This window comes from Lycium barbarum, chromosome 12 (genome assembly GCF_019175385.1).
Source record: "Lycium barbarum isolate Lr01 chromosome 12, ASM1917538v2, whole genome shotgun sequence".
Classification (NCBI taxonomy): Eukaryota; Viridiplantae; Streptophyta; class Magnoliopsida; order Solanales; family Solanaceae; genus Lycium; species Lycium barbarum.
In genome coordinates this window covers 105,481,397-105,494,686 of record NC_083348.1, presented here as the reverse complement: position 1 = coordinate 105,494,686, position 13,290 = coordinate 105,481,397, and the positions used below count along the sequence as shown (strand labels likewise).

General features: G+C 36.3%; 2 protein-coding genes across 3 annotated transcripts; both read left to right on the top strand.

The window, feature by feature from the left end:
• The first annotated feature begins 413 nt into the window (after positions 1-413).
• On the top strand, positions 414-4,741 carry LOC132622217 (transcription termination factor MTERF5, chloroplastic). Its single transcript, XM_060336779.1, has 4 exons — positions 414-664; positions 2,045-2,094; positions 2,225-2,440; positions 3,128-4,741. Exons 1-4 carry the CDS (start codon positions 585-587, stop codon positions 4,237-4,239), a joined length of 1,458 nt encoding a protein of 485 aa, XP_060192762.1. The 5' UTR covers positions 414-584; the 3' UTR covers positions 4,240-4,741.
• Positions 4,742-6,562: 1,821 nt separating this feature from the next.
• LOC132622808 (sister chromatid cohesion 1 protein 2) lies at positions 6,563-13,290 on the top strand. 2 transcript variants are annotated; one of them, XR_009576005.1, is made up of 13 exons: positions 6,563-7,115; positions 8,114-8,399; positions 8,530-8,567; positions 8,666-8,709; positions 9,225-9,283; positions 9,361-10,079; positions 10,371-10,482; positions 10,984-11,123; positions 11,196-11,650; positions 11,827-11,863; positions 11,962-11,983; positions 12,131-12,259; positions 12,791-12,931. XR_009576005.1 is itself a non-coding variant. In XM_060337478.1 (13 exons), exons 1-13 carry the CDS (start codon positions 6,992-6,994, stop codon positions 12,911-12,913), a joined length of 2,292 nt encoding a protein of 763 aa, XP_060193461.1. In that variant the 5' UTR covers positions 6,574-6,991; the 3' UTR covers positions 12,914-13,290. The 2 variants fall into 2 exon arrangements, 1 of the variants encoding a protein (XP_060193461.1); XM_060337478.1 differs by having other exon boundaries at positions 6,574-7,115; positions 12,127-12,259; positions 12,791-13,290.

The following is a 13,290-nucleotide window of genomic DNA, read 5'->3' as shown; positions in this document are numbered from 1 at the left end:
GTTTACCAATCGGGAAATGCATACTCGGCATGAAGAGATTGTTCGTACCATGTGGGAGGATTATATTAAAGAGTAGTTATATTACTATTCATGTTAAATTTTCCTTTTTATTAAACTAAAGTTTGATCAATTGATGTTGTATTTTTTAAAAAGGCCTTTTAGTAACGTATTAATTTTATTATGAACTATGATTTACTCATTTGGTAAGATTGTATAAGAATTGAAAATGCTCTGGAATAAAAAAAAAGATAATAAATGGCAGGGGGCTGATCTTTGAATAGGAAAAAGAGTGGATCATTTTTTGATAATTTTCACAACTTGTAAAATTTTTATATTTATAAAAAATATTACTAACTTAAAAAATCAAAATTACACGTCTAAACGTGATTTCATCGGCTCCTTATAGCTGCTTCAAAGATTGTGTTTAGCACTAGAGAACAAACCCACATCTGCGCCTGCGGTCCAAAAGCCTCCTCTTCAAATACACCCAACATACCCAATTCACCATTTTAACTTCACCTTCTTTGTTTAATCAATGCTTCACACTAGTTTTCACAGTAACAACACCATTGAGCAACTGCAAAATGATATCTTTCATGCAAATACGAACCCCAAACCCAAAGCTTTCCTTTCTTTCAAGAACATCAAGAATACCCCTTTATCGGTAACGTTATCTTCTACTAATATCTCAATTTTCCAGTCTTTATAGTGTTTTTTCTTTGTGGGGTCTGTATGAACTCAATGTTTAGGTGCTGTAACTTGTTACCTATCTGACCACTTTCAATTTGAACATGATAACAACATATAAAAGAATATTATCCAATTGCCTTGCCTTTGATAGTAGTGCTATCTTTATGTTTGGATTATGAAATATGAGCAATTTGCTTTGGTTTAGAACTAGAAGCCACTCAATGCTCTGGTTATTAGTTTTATTGTGTGCTTGTGAAGAGCAATACTCATTGGTTTAAACTCTGAGGGGATGATATTTTCTAGGATTTGATTGCTACAGAATCTCGCAGCTCAAGCTAATAAAGCTTTCTAGCCAATGGAGGGACAAGCTGTTGTTTTGTTTATTATTTTCCTTGCCTGTTTTGGGAACTACATATGCGGAACCCTTGAAAAGTTGTCTCGAAAAAACTACAATCTCTAATCTAGCAAAAATAGAGCACAAGGGAAGGAAAAATCTTATATAGGCGATACCAATTAGTTGAGATTAAGGGTGTGTTTGGTATGAAGGAAAATGTTTCTTGAAACTAGGTGATTTTCTTATTTTCTGGTGTTTGGTAAGTAACCAAAAAATATTATCCCAAAAGTAAGTAACACTGTAGGGGCAGGGGTACGCAGTAGGAGTATGGAGATGGTGGAGGTTGGGGTGGGATGGGGGGAGTGTTGGAGGATGGGAAGAGGTCTCATGCCACTTTTGGTATGTTTTCCTTCCTTCCACTTGGGAAGTTATTTTCCTCATTTTTAAGGAACTTGTTTTCCTTGAGAAAATGCTTTCACCAAATTTTGACTAACTAACATCTGAAAATTGGAAAACATCGGCTGGAAAATGTTTTTCTCCATACCAAACACACCCTAAGTTTTAATCAAGTTAGTATATTTACTTTAGGTCAGTGCTAAGAGTCTTTTAGTCTTGTTAGAGATTTATATGTTTGAAACTAATGTAGAGAACTTCTAGTGCCGGAGAAGCTAATTTTTGGTATTATAGTATGGAGATAGACTTAAATGGAGCAATATGGACAGTTAGGATTCATATAGCCGAGGCGTAGTTGGTCTTAGTTGTTTGTTTGTGATAAATATGACTTTTCTATGCCAATATCTCTTGCTGCTACATTCCAGTGGTTGTGTAATTTAATACGCATTATAATATCACTTGTGCAGAATTAGAGCTCTAAAATATGCCTCCTCATTTTGCTAACCATATGAATAGAAGAAGTTAATTAAGCAGCACTTAATTTTTACGACTGCACAAGCATATGGTTTTGTGGGATATCTTCTTCTCTTTAAATCGGGGTTGAATAATTAGTTAAACTTTCTTCAGGATTGAACTGTCGTTTCCTCAGAAGGTTTTCTTTTGCCAAGCGAAGTATTGTAAGTTTCTAAATTCTGAATATCAATTGTGTTGCCTCCAGTGGACTGTTGGAACCGTCACTGCGTATCCTCCTAACAGTGCTGCTATTGGTTTTGCCATAATATTTCGTACATTTTCTTTGATTGGCAGCTGAATCTGAGATAGACGGATCTTTTAACTTAAGGGTGGTTTCCCCAACCCTTGTAGCTGCTGAAAAGGAAGAAGCAAAGGCTGTCTTGACCTTGTTTCTGAAGAAACAAGGTTTAAGCAACGCTCTTGCAGCAAGAGCTATCAACAGATCAGAATCCTTTATTGATCACCTTGTCTCTCGGCTGCATTCTGTTCACAAGTCTCGCTACCTCGTAGGTCTGGTTTAAGCAGATTTATTCCCTGTTCTTTCCCCCTCTTTCGTTGCTTGTACATCTATTAATCGAGAAAATGACAAAAATGGTCCCTATCATTGGTAGTAGGTTCAAAATAGTCCCTTAAGTACCACTTGAGCAATTTTGGTATTTAACTTTGCCAAAAGTGAGCACTTTGGTCTCCGTTAGATATACCAAACTCTAATTGTTAAATTTAATCGGAACTGTGGAAATTTTTTTAAACCAGAAACACGAGAAATTTTTGTCAAAATTCCTGAAACTGCACATAAAAAACTACACCAGCCACAAAAAATATATCAGAAATAATAGAGATCATCTCAAAAGCCGCACCAAACTCTTGAAATATACCAAAAATAACATAAACTACAAAAGCTATACTTCCAAATGTGAGTTTCTGTCAAATATTTTCTATTTTCACAGTTCCAATTAAATTTAACAATCAAAGTTTGATAAATATCCGACGGAGACCAAAAGTGCTCACTTTTGGAAAAGTGAAATGACCGAAACTGCTCAAGTGGTACTTAAGGGACTATTTTGAACCTACCAAAGATAAAGGACCATTTTTTTGTCATTTTTTCCCTATTAATCTGCAGAATGTGCAGGAGCATGTTCACAGCGTTATTTTCTCTTTAAGATCATCTGTAAATTTTGAATTTCCTTTAATTTGCAGGACGAGAACTAACAACTCTTGAGATTAGGGATGCTCTAATCCCATACCTTGAGGCTCTCCACGAGGAATATGGAAGCATTCTGGTGGACGTTGTGGAGAGCTTCCCGAACCCACCTGTTGTGGAGAAAATAGAAGAAGCTGTAGTTGAAAAAGTACCTCTTCCTGTTACACCAGCTTCACCTCCTAGTGCTGTCCTCGACTCCAAGAAGCTGAAGGCTCTGGCACGAGTGACTGACGTAGGACCCAATGGAAAGTTTCCCCCTCATATTTTGTACCTTGTTGACCTAGGCATGGACATTGAAACGATTAGAGTAATCACACGCAAGTTCCCCGCTTTTGCCTACTATAGTCTTGAGGGAAAAATCAAACCAGTAGTTGAATTTCTCCTTGATCTTGGAGTGCCAAGATCGCAGATCCCAACCATTCTCACTAAAAGGCCTCAACTTTGTGGAATTAGTCTCTCAGAGAATTTAATTCCAACAATGGCATTTTTGGAAGAATTGGGGGTTGATAAAGAACAGTGGGCTAAAGTAATCTACCGTTTTCCCGCACTTCTCACTTACAGTAGACCTAAATTGAGAGCAACAGTGGACTTCCTTTATGAAATGGGTCTATCTGCTGAGAGTGTGAGCAAAGTTCTAACCAGATGTCCAAACATCATAAGTTATAGCGTGGAGGACAAGCTACGACCTGCAACTGAGTATTTCCGTTCAATGGGAGTGGATGTTGGAGTTCTTCTTTACCGATGCCCTCAAACTTTTGGTCTTAGTATTGAGGCTAACATTAAACCTGTCACCGAATTCTTCAAGGATAAGGGATTCAGTATGGTGGAAGTTTCCACAATGGTGTCAAGATACGGTGCTCTATATACTTTTAGCTTGGCTAAGTTGGTACTAAAATGGAAGTTCTTTTTGACCATGGATTATCCAAAAGCAGAACTGGTCAAGTTTCCTCAGTATTTTGGTTATAGTTTAGAAGAGAGAATCAAGCCCCGTTTTGCTATTATGACTGATAAAGGTGTAAGGTTGTTACTGAACCAGTTGTTGTCACTGTCAGAGGATTCTTTCAATAAGGCTTTGAAGAGAAAATTGAAGAAATTATTAGATAATTAGCCACAGGCGAAGTCTCTGTGGAGATTTTAGCATTTAAATTTCAAGTACATTTGAGCCAAAAGTCATGGTTTTTACTAGGTGTGAGGATAACAGTGTTCCTATTATGTTTCTACAAAGTTGTCTCAATGGATGCTAGGGCAATTTGTTTCCTCTCCTCTTGAGGAATCTTATTAGTCAGTAGACATCTCCTATGACTGATGTACAACTACTGTATAGACTAAAGTAATCGGAAATATTGGTAGAATAGCTTTTAGGCGATGTATTTTATCTGTATTTTGTACTCGAGGTTCGTGGTGATTATAGGCCTTTAGAATATGATCCAAGTTTTGTTGACAGAATTTATTTGTAGTCATCCAGGTTCTTTAGCAAAGTGATTAAGTGATTTCTCAGTCTTGGGAGATCAGCACTATTTGTGAGGACATATGGCTTTCAACAGATACTTTGCATAAGCTCTGTATTCATTATTCTTAGACAATGGAACACCTCATAACTGTTTAGTGCAGGTAGCTATGTTTATGTTTGGAGAAATCATGGGAAATTTATTTTCGTGTATCCTACAATTCAAATTGGCTGCTTCTTTACATGTGAAAAAGAGATCTAATAGCCTTTGTGGAGTGTGGAGCATTTGCAAAGATACATATACTATCTCATGATTTGATAGTTCAGATATTATTATTCATGATATTGATTCGATTCAAGATCATTGAGAGGTAATATTCATTCATTGAGTTTGTTAGTCGGAGAATGGAGCACTTTCGAAACCAGATTTTGAATGGTGTGATGGAATAATTGGAATTTTTCTGTTTTTAATTTGAAGTTTAGGTTCGAATAGAAAAGTTTCTAGCAGTAGCTTATTCAGTTTATGAGCTTACTCAACATAATTCGAATTAGTTAGACAAGTAGATACTATAAGTTATAGGATCAAATCAGAAAAAAGAAAAAAAAAAGGTGCTTTTATACAAAAATATCTGAAGCAATATTTGAAGATCATTTGAATAAGGATATACTTTCTCTGTTTCAATTTATGTGAACTTATTTCCTTATTAGTCCGTACAAAAAAGAATGACTTCTTTTTATATTTGAAAACACTTTACCTTTACGCAATGATTTATAGCCACACAAAATATATGTGACTCATTCAGGATTATAAGTTTAAAAGTCTTATTTTCTTTCTTAAACTCCGTGTCCAATCAAATGGGTTCACATAAATTGAAACGGAGGGAGTAATATTTATAATCTGATTTATAGTCTTTTTACTACAAACTTGAAATAGAAATATTGAAGTTTGGTAATTATGTTAAGAAGTATTTTAAGTGAAATACTATAATTTTTAATTTATTTTCAAGCGAAATTTATATCCAAACCCATATTATAGTGCTCAATTTCCTTGATACGCCAAAGCCTATGTCGGACAACCTTTTCTTCTTTCGGAAGATACCTTAAGAATTAGAGTAAACAGATTACATGATTAACTCTACTGTATTAAATAATTGGTCAATGATTCTAGAAGTTAATTAGGAATTGACAGTGCGTGGTGTGATAAGAGTGTATTAAAGTGACACGTATTTGCAGTCAAAAGATGAGCTGGCAGGCAATGGATAAAAAGATCTTCGAATCGGGTCAGAGCCCTGTGAAACACCGTATATAGAAGTTACCGTTTGTGAAAAACCCCATAAATAGATAAGAACAAAACTGTCCTTTTCCTTAATTTACTTTTCCTGCCGATCAGATTAAGGAAAAGAAATACTTACTATAAGTATATTTGAATTAACGTCAATTTACAAGTTTATCCTACACTTTTCACTTTTCTTTTCAAAAAATTCATGGCGTTAAGCGGATGTCAAAATAAAAAGACTTTTTTTTTGGTTAATAATGACAGTGTTTGAGTTAATTTGCGAACACTATTTTAATTATACGTAGTGTTTTTCACTAATACAAACATTAAGTGAGTCCACCTATCAAGATTTGGGAAAATAAAGAGAAATAACTTCTTCTCTCAGAATCAAAATAGGTCACGACTATTGTATTTTAGTCAATCAGGGAAAACGGTAGTTTCGTGCTCTTGCTTCTCTCGCGCAAAGGTTGCTCCAATCGAAGCCTTGTGAATTGATTGTAAGCGATTGAGGCGTGTCATGCCAACCATTTGCTGATATTAATATTATAACGATATTTGATTGCATATGATATTTATTAGACAGTCGTCTCAATATTATAACGATATTTGGTTGCACAAAAAAATTATCACTACATAAGATAAGATAGAGTATGCAAAAATCTCATACTATACAAAATGGTGCTTCTATAAAGCATAAGTTGTTTCCAATTATGCATGAACAGTTACATGAGCTCTCTTTATATGTTGAATAGAAAATTTATTACCGCAGTAGTAAAAAAGATTTGGTCATTATCGTCAGGTAGGGTTTATTTGGTCTCCCCATACATATACATTCCAAAAAAAGAGAAACACATTTCGAAAATACTAAAAACAAAACAAGAAAAAAAAGGAAATCAACCTCAAAAAAAGTTAAAAAATTGCAAGACTTCTCCAACACACCATAGGGGCAACCGTTCTCTTCTTACTCATAAAACTCCCTCTTCTTCTCTGTGTGAAATTTGCAAAGCGGTTTTTCCTTTTGAATTTTATCCCCAACCTACACTTTGAATTCATCTCATACACATATTTATACACAGTTGAGGGAGGCATTTGTCTCTCTTTTTTACAAAAACAAAGATAGGTAAAGAACCAAAAAACATGTTTTACTCACAGTTACTTGTTTCAAAGAAAGGGCCTTTAGGCACCATTTGGATTGCTGCTCATTGTCATAAACGTCTCAAGAAAGAGCAAGTTCAACAGACTAATATCACTTCTTCTGTTGGTAAGTTTTCCCTTTGTTTTTTACTTTATTTTCCTTTTCTGTTTGCCCCTTTCCATTAATAGAAAGTTTGAAGAAGAAAAAAAAGTAGTCTTTGTAATATAGTGTTGTATATTTCTTCTTTTCCTGTAACCCCTTTTCTCCAAAGCTACGTCTATTTGCATTTTAAGACAGAGTGACAGCAGGTAATATTATCATTGCAAGTTTCTTTAACATTTAGTAAACCCTGACTTCTATTCTAATCACAGTGTCATTAATTTGAATTTAGTGTTTGTTGAGTTGGTTAAGAAATATTGTGCTGACATGAGTGTGTCGAATGCACTGTTCATATAATTTGTTTTTGTCCCAAATTGCAGTTAGTAGTTACCTTTTGTCTCCATTGTGTTAAATATTGATCCCTAAATGGATTAAAGCCTTCTATTTCCAGATTAAGTTGGATGCTGAGCATACATTTTGTGGTTTGATTTTTGTAATTTTGGCAATGAAGGTGAAATAGATTCAAATGTGGCTGACAGGTTATTTGGAAATTTCACTTAGTTTGGAAGTTCTAGTGCTATATATTGTTATAACACTGACTTCACCAGACACCGTGAAAAATACAATTACGTGGCAAACAAGAATGTCTTCCAAGCCACAGTGATAGGTTTCCCGGCTTGATGTTGGATTGTGAATGTTTGCTGCAAACTTGGGTTAATGATAGGTGGTGTTAAATAACATCTCTATGAATTTGTTGGATGGGATTCTTCTTCTTTTTTTTTTCTTTTTTTTTGGGGGGGGGGGGGGGGGGGGGGGGATAAGTTCCTTCAATCTTGTTTCCGGTTCCATGTTTGCGTACGTATGTAATGAAGTAGTGCTCATTGCCTTAAAATCCTTTTGATTTCAGATTGTTGCTGTTTGATTCGGTTTTTTAATTGCAGCACGTAAAAATAGTTTGTAAAAGGCTTATGTAATCATTACTTGACTGACTTAGATTTGCTTTATTGTTTTCTTTCTTTGCTCAGATAAAATTCTGCAGGATGAAGCTCCTGTGGTTACATACAGAATTTTAGGTCACCTGCTCTTGGGCGTGGTTAGAATATATTCGAAAAAAGTGGAATATCTTTTTCACGACTGTAATAATGTCCTTGTTAAACTTGGTGATTTTTCAACTCGCAAGAGACCAACCAGCAAACTATCAGCTTTAAGGATTGAGGGTATGCGTGCTCCTACCCGCTTTATCACCCGACCAAAGAGATTTGAACTGGATACTTTTGATCTGGAAGTCTTGGAAGATCAAGACGCAAGCAGGTGAAATAAATACTTGCCATGAATGACATGGTGTCGAGTGTCAATTTGTATATTTCCTTTTTTTTTTTTTTCTGATTGTTCATTTGGGGTTAATTATTTCAATCTTGGTTTGCGATGTACTGGTTTGAAGTGGTCATGTGGCATCCCGTGAAGAAATTATGCTTTCAGGTACAGTACATCTTTTTGTTTCTTTATTCGCGGTTACTTGGTTTTAACTTTTCTGCTTCATGTTACTTATTAAAAAAAAAAACTGCTTTCTGTGTCAGATGCTCGGGAAAATGAGCAACCAGGTTTTGGCTTATCTAGCAAGGTAACCATTTTATGTATTATAATCTTTTGGTGTTTTGAAAGTATATGGTTCTTCATGTGGAACTTTTCCGACTATGGAAGGCAGCGCAGCTCACTTTCTGTATTTACTAAATATCACTTTCACTGCTTAGCAAGATATACTTCAGTTCCTTGAATATTTTGTAGTTATTATTAAACTCTTTTCTATATGTTATCTATTGAGGACAAAATATTAGAGGTTTATTAGATTCTTAAGATTGGGCGTAGCACATATTATTGAATCAGTTTGATTGATTGTAGATTGTTGTCTGCAAACTGGTTAATGTGATCTGTGCTTAACAAAATAATTCATGAATTCACGTAACTGCTTTTCATTGAAGAAGTACTGGAAAGTGTTAGTGGTGCTGTTTAATTTGAGGAAGTAATTTGATTGATCAAGCTGTTCAAATTTCCTAATGATAACATGTGTTGCTTGGAATTTACCTTTGTTTTCTATGGGTTTTCTTGCTTACATGACATATAAGTTGCTTTTTACAGTACGAGGAACATGTCTCTCATTCAGAGTCTTTGACCACGGATCACACTCCAGTTAGAGAGTATGCTCTCATCCTACACCCTCTGATAATAAACATAGATGTAGTGCTTGTGCTAAGACTAACTTTTCATGGTATAGCATACTTTCACCTCACCTGATGTACAAAGATTTTGACGTCCGTCCGGCACCTGGGTCAGGCCATGTGGCAGCTATGTTGGACCTTCATGAGACTAGGTTCTCCTTGGAAGAGCGCTTTGAGCCTATGACCTTTGGGGACATTGAAATTCAGATGACCTCAGATAAGATAGCTGATCACCTGTCTGATGATGAGCAGATGAAAAAGTCTAATGCTGGGAACTTGGTAAATGAGGAGCATCTTTTTGAAAAGAGGTCATTTTTGGAAGAACACACAGAACCAATGATTATCGTCAACGCCGAAACAGAAACCAACATTCATCAGATGACTTCTGATAAGACAGATGATCACCAAAATAATGATGAGCAGATGAACGAGTCTAATGCTGGGAACTTGGTAAATGAGGAGCATCTTTATGAAAAGAAGTCATTTTCGGAAGAACATGCAGAACCAATGATCATCACAGACACTGAAACTGAAACCAACATTGATCAAGGATCTGAGAAAATTCATCAGCCAATTGAGCGCTTAAAACACCCTGGTATAGGAGTGAATGTAGATGATGAAGGATCAGCAGGCCTTGGTGAATCATTTCTTGTGGAAAAGCATTATGGTTTTGAGAAAAAGAAAGCATCTTCCTCTAGAAATGAGAAGGATCGGACTAAAGATGATCGATCAGTGTCCCTTTGTATTGATGTAAACCCAGAGATCAAGTTCCCAGGTAGTTCTGGCTTATCCTTATCTGGATTACCTTGTGCTTATTATGTGCTTTCACTATCATTTAAGTTGAACAGCTGAATTTTATGGGAGATAGAATCGGCTAACACCCCCCCCCCCCCTCCCCCTCCCCCACATACACACAACCCCAGTAAATATAAGGGGTTATGCGCCCCTTTTCAACTTTTTGCTTGTTGGATACAATATAATTTGTCACTTCAGATACTCAAGCAAATATGTTATATTTTCTAAAACTGCTTTGTTATTTAACCAACATCACTTGCTTTCAATTCAGGATCTACTTCACCGGATTTCATATCTGTTCGAACCCCAGCTACCAAGGAGCGTACTCGGATTTCAAGGAAGCGGAAGTGCATATTTGATGAGTCTATTGTAATCCGAAATGAGTATGATCCTTCTTGTCTTTTTCAACCATTCAAGTTCTCCATTGCACTAAGATAAATATATGCAGGATTGATCTCAGAGAAATGCAGCTTTTCATTCTGTGGTTTCATCAGTACTATAACTGATGAAGTTATAGCAGTTTAGAAAGTCATCGCTGCATGTAGAATGATGGAAGTCATTATAATTTATTCTAGATCTACCCATTTCTTTAGATCTAGAATTCTATTGCCAGTGGAGTGGTGAGTTCTGTGTCTGAACATTTAAATTCTCTGTTTTCGTGGTTGAACTGTTCATGTTATTGTGCTTATGTCATGCAGTTCTACATGAGACTTTTCAAATATTATCCTGTTAGTTGATGGTATGACAACATTGATGTGGATGCACTCGTCAGAGGCAATTTTTGTTCTGCTGATGATTCTTCTTGTTATAACTTTCTTTAGTTAATCCAGTTCAGTTCACCGCTTAGCTAAAAGAGATTGATGTGACACAATCCAATCATGCAGGGTATTCAAGCACTGGATTGGTGATGCGAGTGACTTGGTATGCAAGAGAAGGAAAGCCCCTCATTCCAATTACTTAGCATGGAAAGCACATAAAATCTCCTCACTTCCTCAGAGTTTCGAGGAGCCTCTAATTCCATGGAGTAAGCTTTCCAACACAGCCACTGCCATTTGCGCATTTTAAGAAACTTAACTAACCAACCATGGCAATGCAGGTGGTGCTTCAATTGATATTACATCTGCAATTTGCAAAATTAGATCAACAAGGGATGGGCTTGCAGAAACAGTAGAAGTTCCTCTGCATGCCGACATACCAGAATCTCCTAATAAACTAAGATCTGGGGAACAAATACCTATTGCTCCTGCTACATCTCTGCATGAGGACATACTTGAATCTCCTGGTACACTCAGATGTGGAGAACAAATACGTATTCCTCCTGCCACATCTTTGCATGCGGGGATACCTGAATCTCCTAGTACACTCAGATACGATGGAGAACAAACACCTATTGCCCCTGCAACACCTGTCACTGGCTCAAGCTCGTTGAGATTTCATGATATGGGAGGAACTTCTAGATCACACATAGTACCATCAAGTTCAACTGAAAACTCAGAGAAAGGAGCACGTTCCGTGGAGGATATAGAATTCGATATGAATTTGATGGATGAGGTGTGAGTGATATGATTGACTAGTCTAATTCCCGACATAATCGAGGGGAATTGCTTTTTAGTTATGGAAGTGTTTTGTGAGATTATATGCTGTTCGTTTAATAAAAAATTCTGTTGTCCATATCTGTTATTTTAATGCTAGTAATTACTAACTGTACAAATTCGGCCTTTCTTCAGGAGATAAACTCATGTGAAGGGGATACCTCAGAAAAATGTAAGACAGGATCCCAAATGAGTTTTTGTCTTGGTTGTAGTTGGAGCATAATATTTCAGTTGAATTTGCATTCTCATAAGTTTTTGTCTTGGTTGCAGGTAAATTTTCACTGAGAACAAGGTATGGTGAATGAGTAATTTCATTCCCATTTTTTGCAATCCCCCCTTCCCTGGGTCATCTTTTTAGATGACTCTCGGAAACTTGCTGAAGTTTCCTTTATTCTGTCTTTGCTGGAATTCAATTTTTTGTTTTCTTGCATGTAGAAAGGTTGCAAGATTTCTGCTTGAAAGCTTTCTTGCTCGAAAAGGGAGGGAGGAGGTAGAAGCTGTTAACTTGTCCTTGCTTCTGAAGGGCAAAACAAAGAGAGATAGTGCAAGGGTGTTCTACGAGATACTGGTATTGTTTCTTGGTTCCGGTTATCTTTCTGCTAATTTTGGTCTGTCGAACATTGAACTTATGGATGAATGGAAGTGGTTGATACATATATTAAAAGGGCGCTTGCAAGTGTCACTTTTCTCAACCAGTTAGTTTGTTGGTACCTATGCATATGTTTTTTTCACTTTTATCCTCTCTAACCCTTCTCTTTCATTGAGAAAAAGATTACTTGGGATCTTTCTTTCTCTTGGTTTGTAGCCTCAAAGTATCATTTAGCTAGGATTTTCCTTCTTTTGGTGGATCACTTTGCTCCATACGCTGTGTTTAAACAAGATTGTCCTTTGTTCTGTTGTGTTTAAGAAACAGACAACTATACCGACCTACCTATTGCTAGGTGTCTTTGTTCTTTGCTTATAAGCACTGCTTACCAAAGACTAGTGATGGAGTGGATCGGCAGATACACATGCATTATATATTTATTTTTATTCATCGTCTTTGTGTATATACATAGATATATTGTGTATTATTTTACTATGCTTAATTTTCTTGCAGGTTCTGAAATCTTTAGGCTGGATAGATGTGCGTCAGGATGATGCCTATAAGGACATTCAGTTGCAAAAACTCCCTAGACTAAAGCATACCTTTGAAGCCGAGGGCTTCCGCTCAAAGTTCTGATTATGTCCCACATGGAGAGCAGTATTGGTAAATAGTAGCACAGGAAAAACTGACATGCAGATATACTTTCTCTTTAAGCGATGTATGTAAATTATATAGTAGTAGATGAACCAATCACATGCATATATGCCTTTTTTGTACTGTTTGGTTACATGAAGATCGGAGGATAGAGTGGAAGAGGGTGGAGCAGGGCTTCCCTTGCTAGGCTGAGGATGTAACAAGGAGGAAGAAACAATGAGAGGTTGCATTGGTGTTGAATCAACCATTTCTCCTCCTTTCCATGAGTGGAAGTCAGGTTATTGTAAATTATTATGTCTACTAACAACTTCTAGCTAATGAATGCTAATTTAACAGGAATGAGTTGAATGTATTGTCAA

What these genes read in the sequence shown, in the direction of transcription:
- LOC132622808 (XM_060337478.1), top strand. Translation starts at nt 6,992, where the DNA reads ATGTTTTACTCACAGTTACTTGTTTCAAAGAAAGGGCCTTTAGGCACC. An exon ending in ATATGAATTTGATGGATGAG is followed by an intron (nt 11,651 to 11,826) that starts GTGTGAGTGATA and finishes GCCTTTCTTCAG; the next exon opens with GAGATAAACTCATGTGAAGG. An exon ending in GGGTGTTCTACGAGATACTG is followed by an intron (nt 12,260 to 12,790) that starts GTATTGTTTCTT and finishes ATTTTCTTGCAG; the next exon opens with GTTCTGAAATCTTTAGGCTG.
- LOC132622217 (XM_060336779.1), top strand. Translation starts at nt 585, where the DNA reads ATGATATCTTTCATGCAAATACGAACCCCAAACCCAAAGCTTTCCTTT. An exon ending in TCAAGAATACCCCTTTATCG is followed by an intron (nt 665 to 2,044) that starts GTAACGTTATCT and finishes AACTTTCTTCAG; the next exon opens with GATTGAACTGTCGTTTCCTC. An exon ending in CTTTTGCCAAGCGAAGTATT is followed by an intron (nt 2,095 to 2,224) that starts GTAAGTTTCTAA and finishes TTTGATTGGCAG; the next exon opens with CTGAATCTGAGATAGACGGA.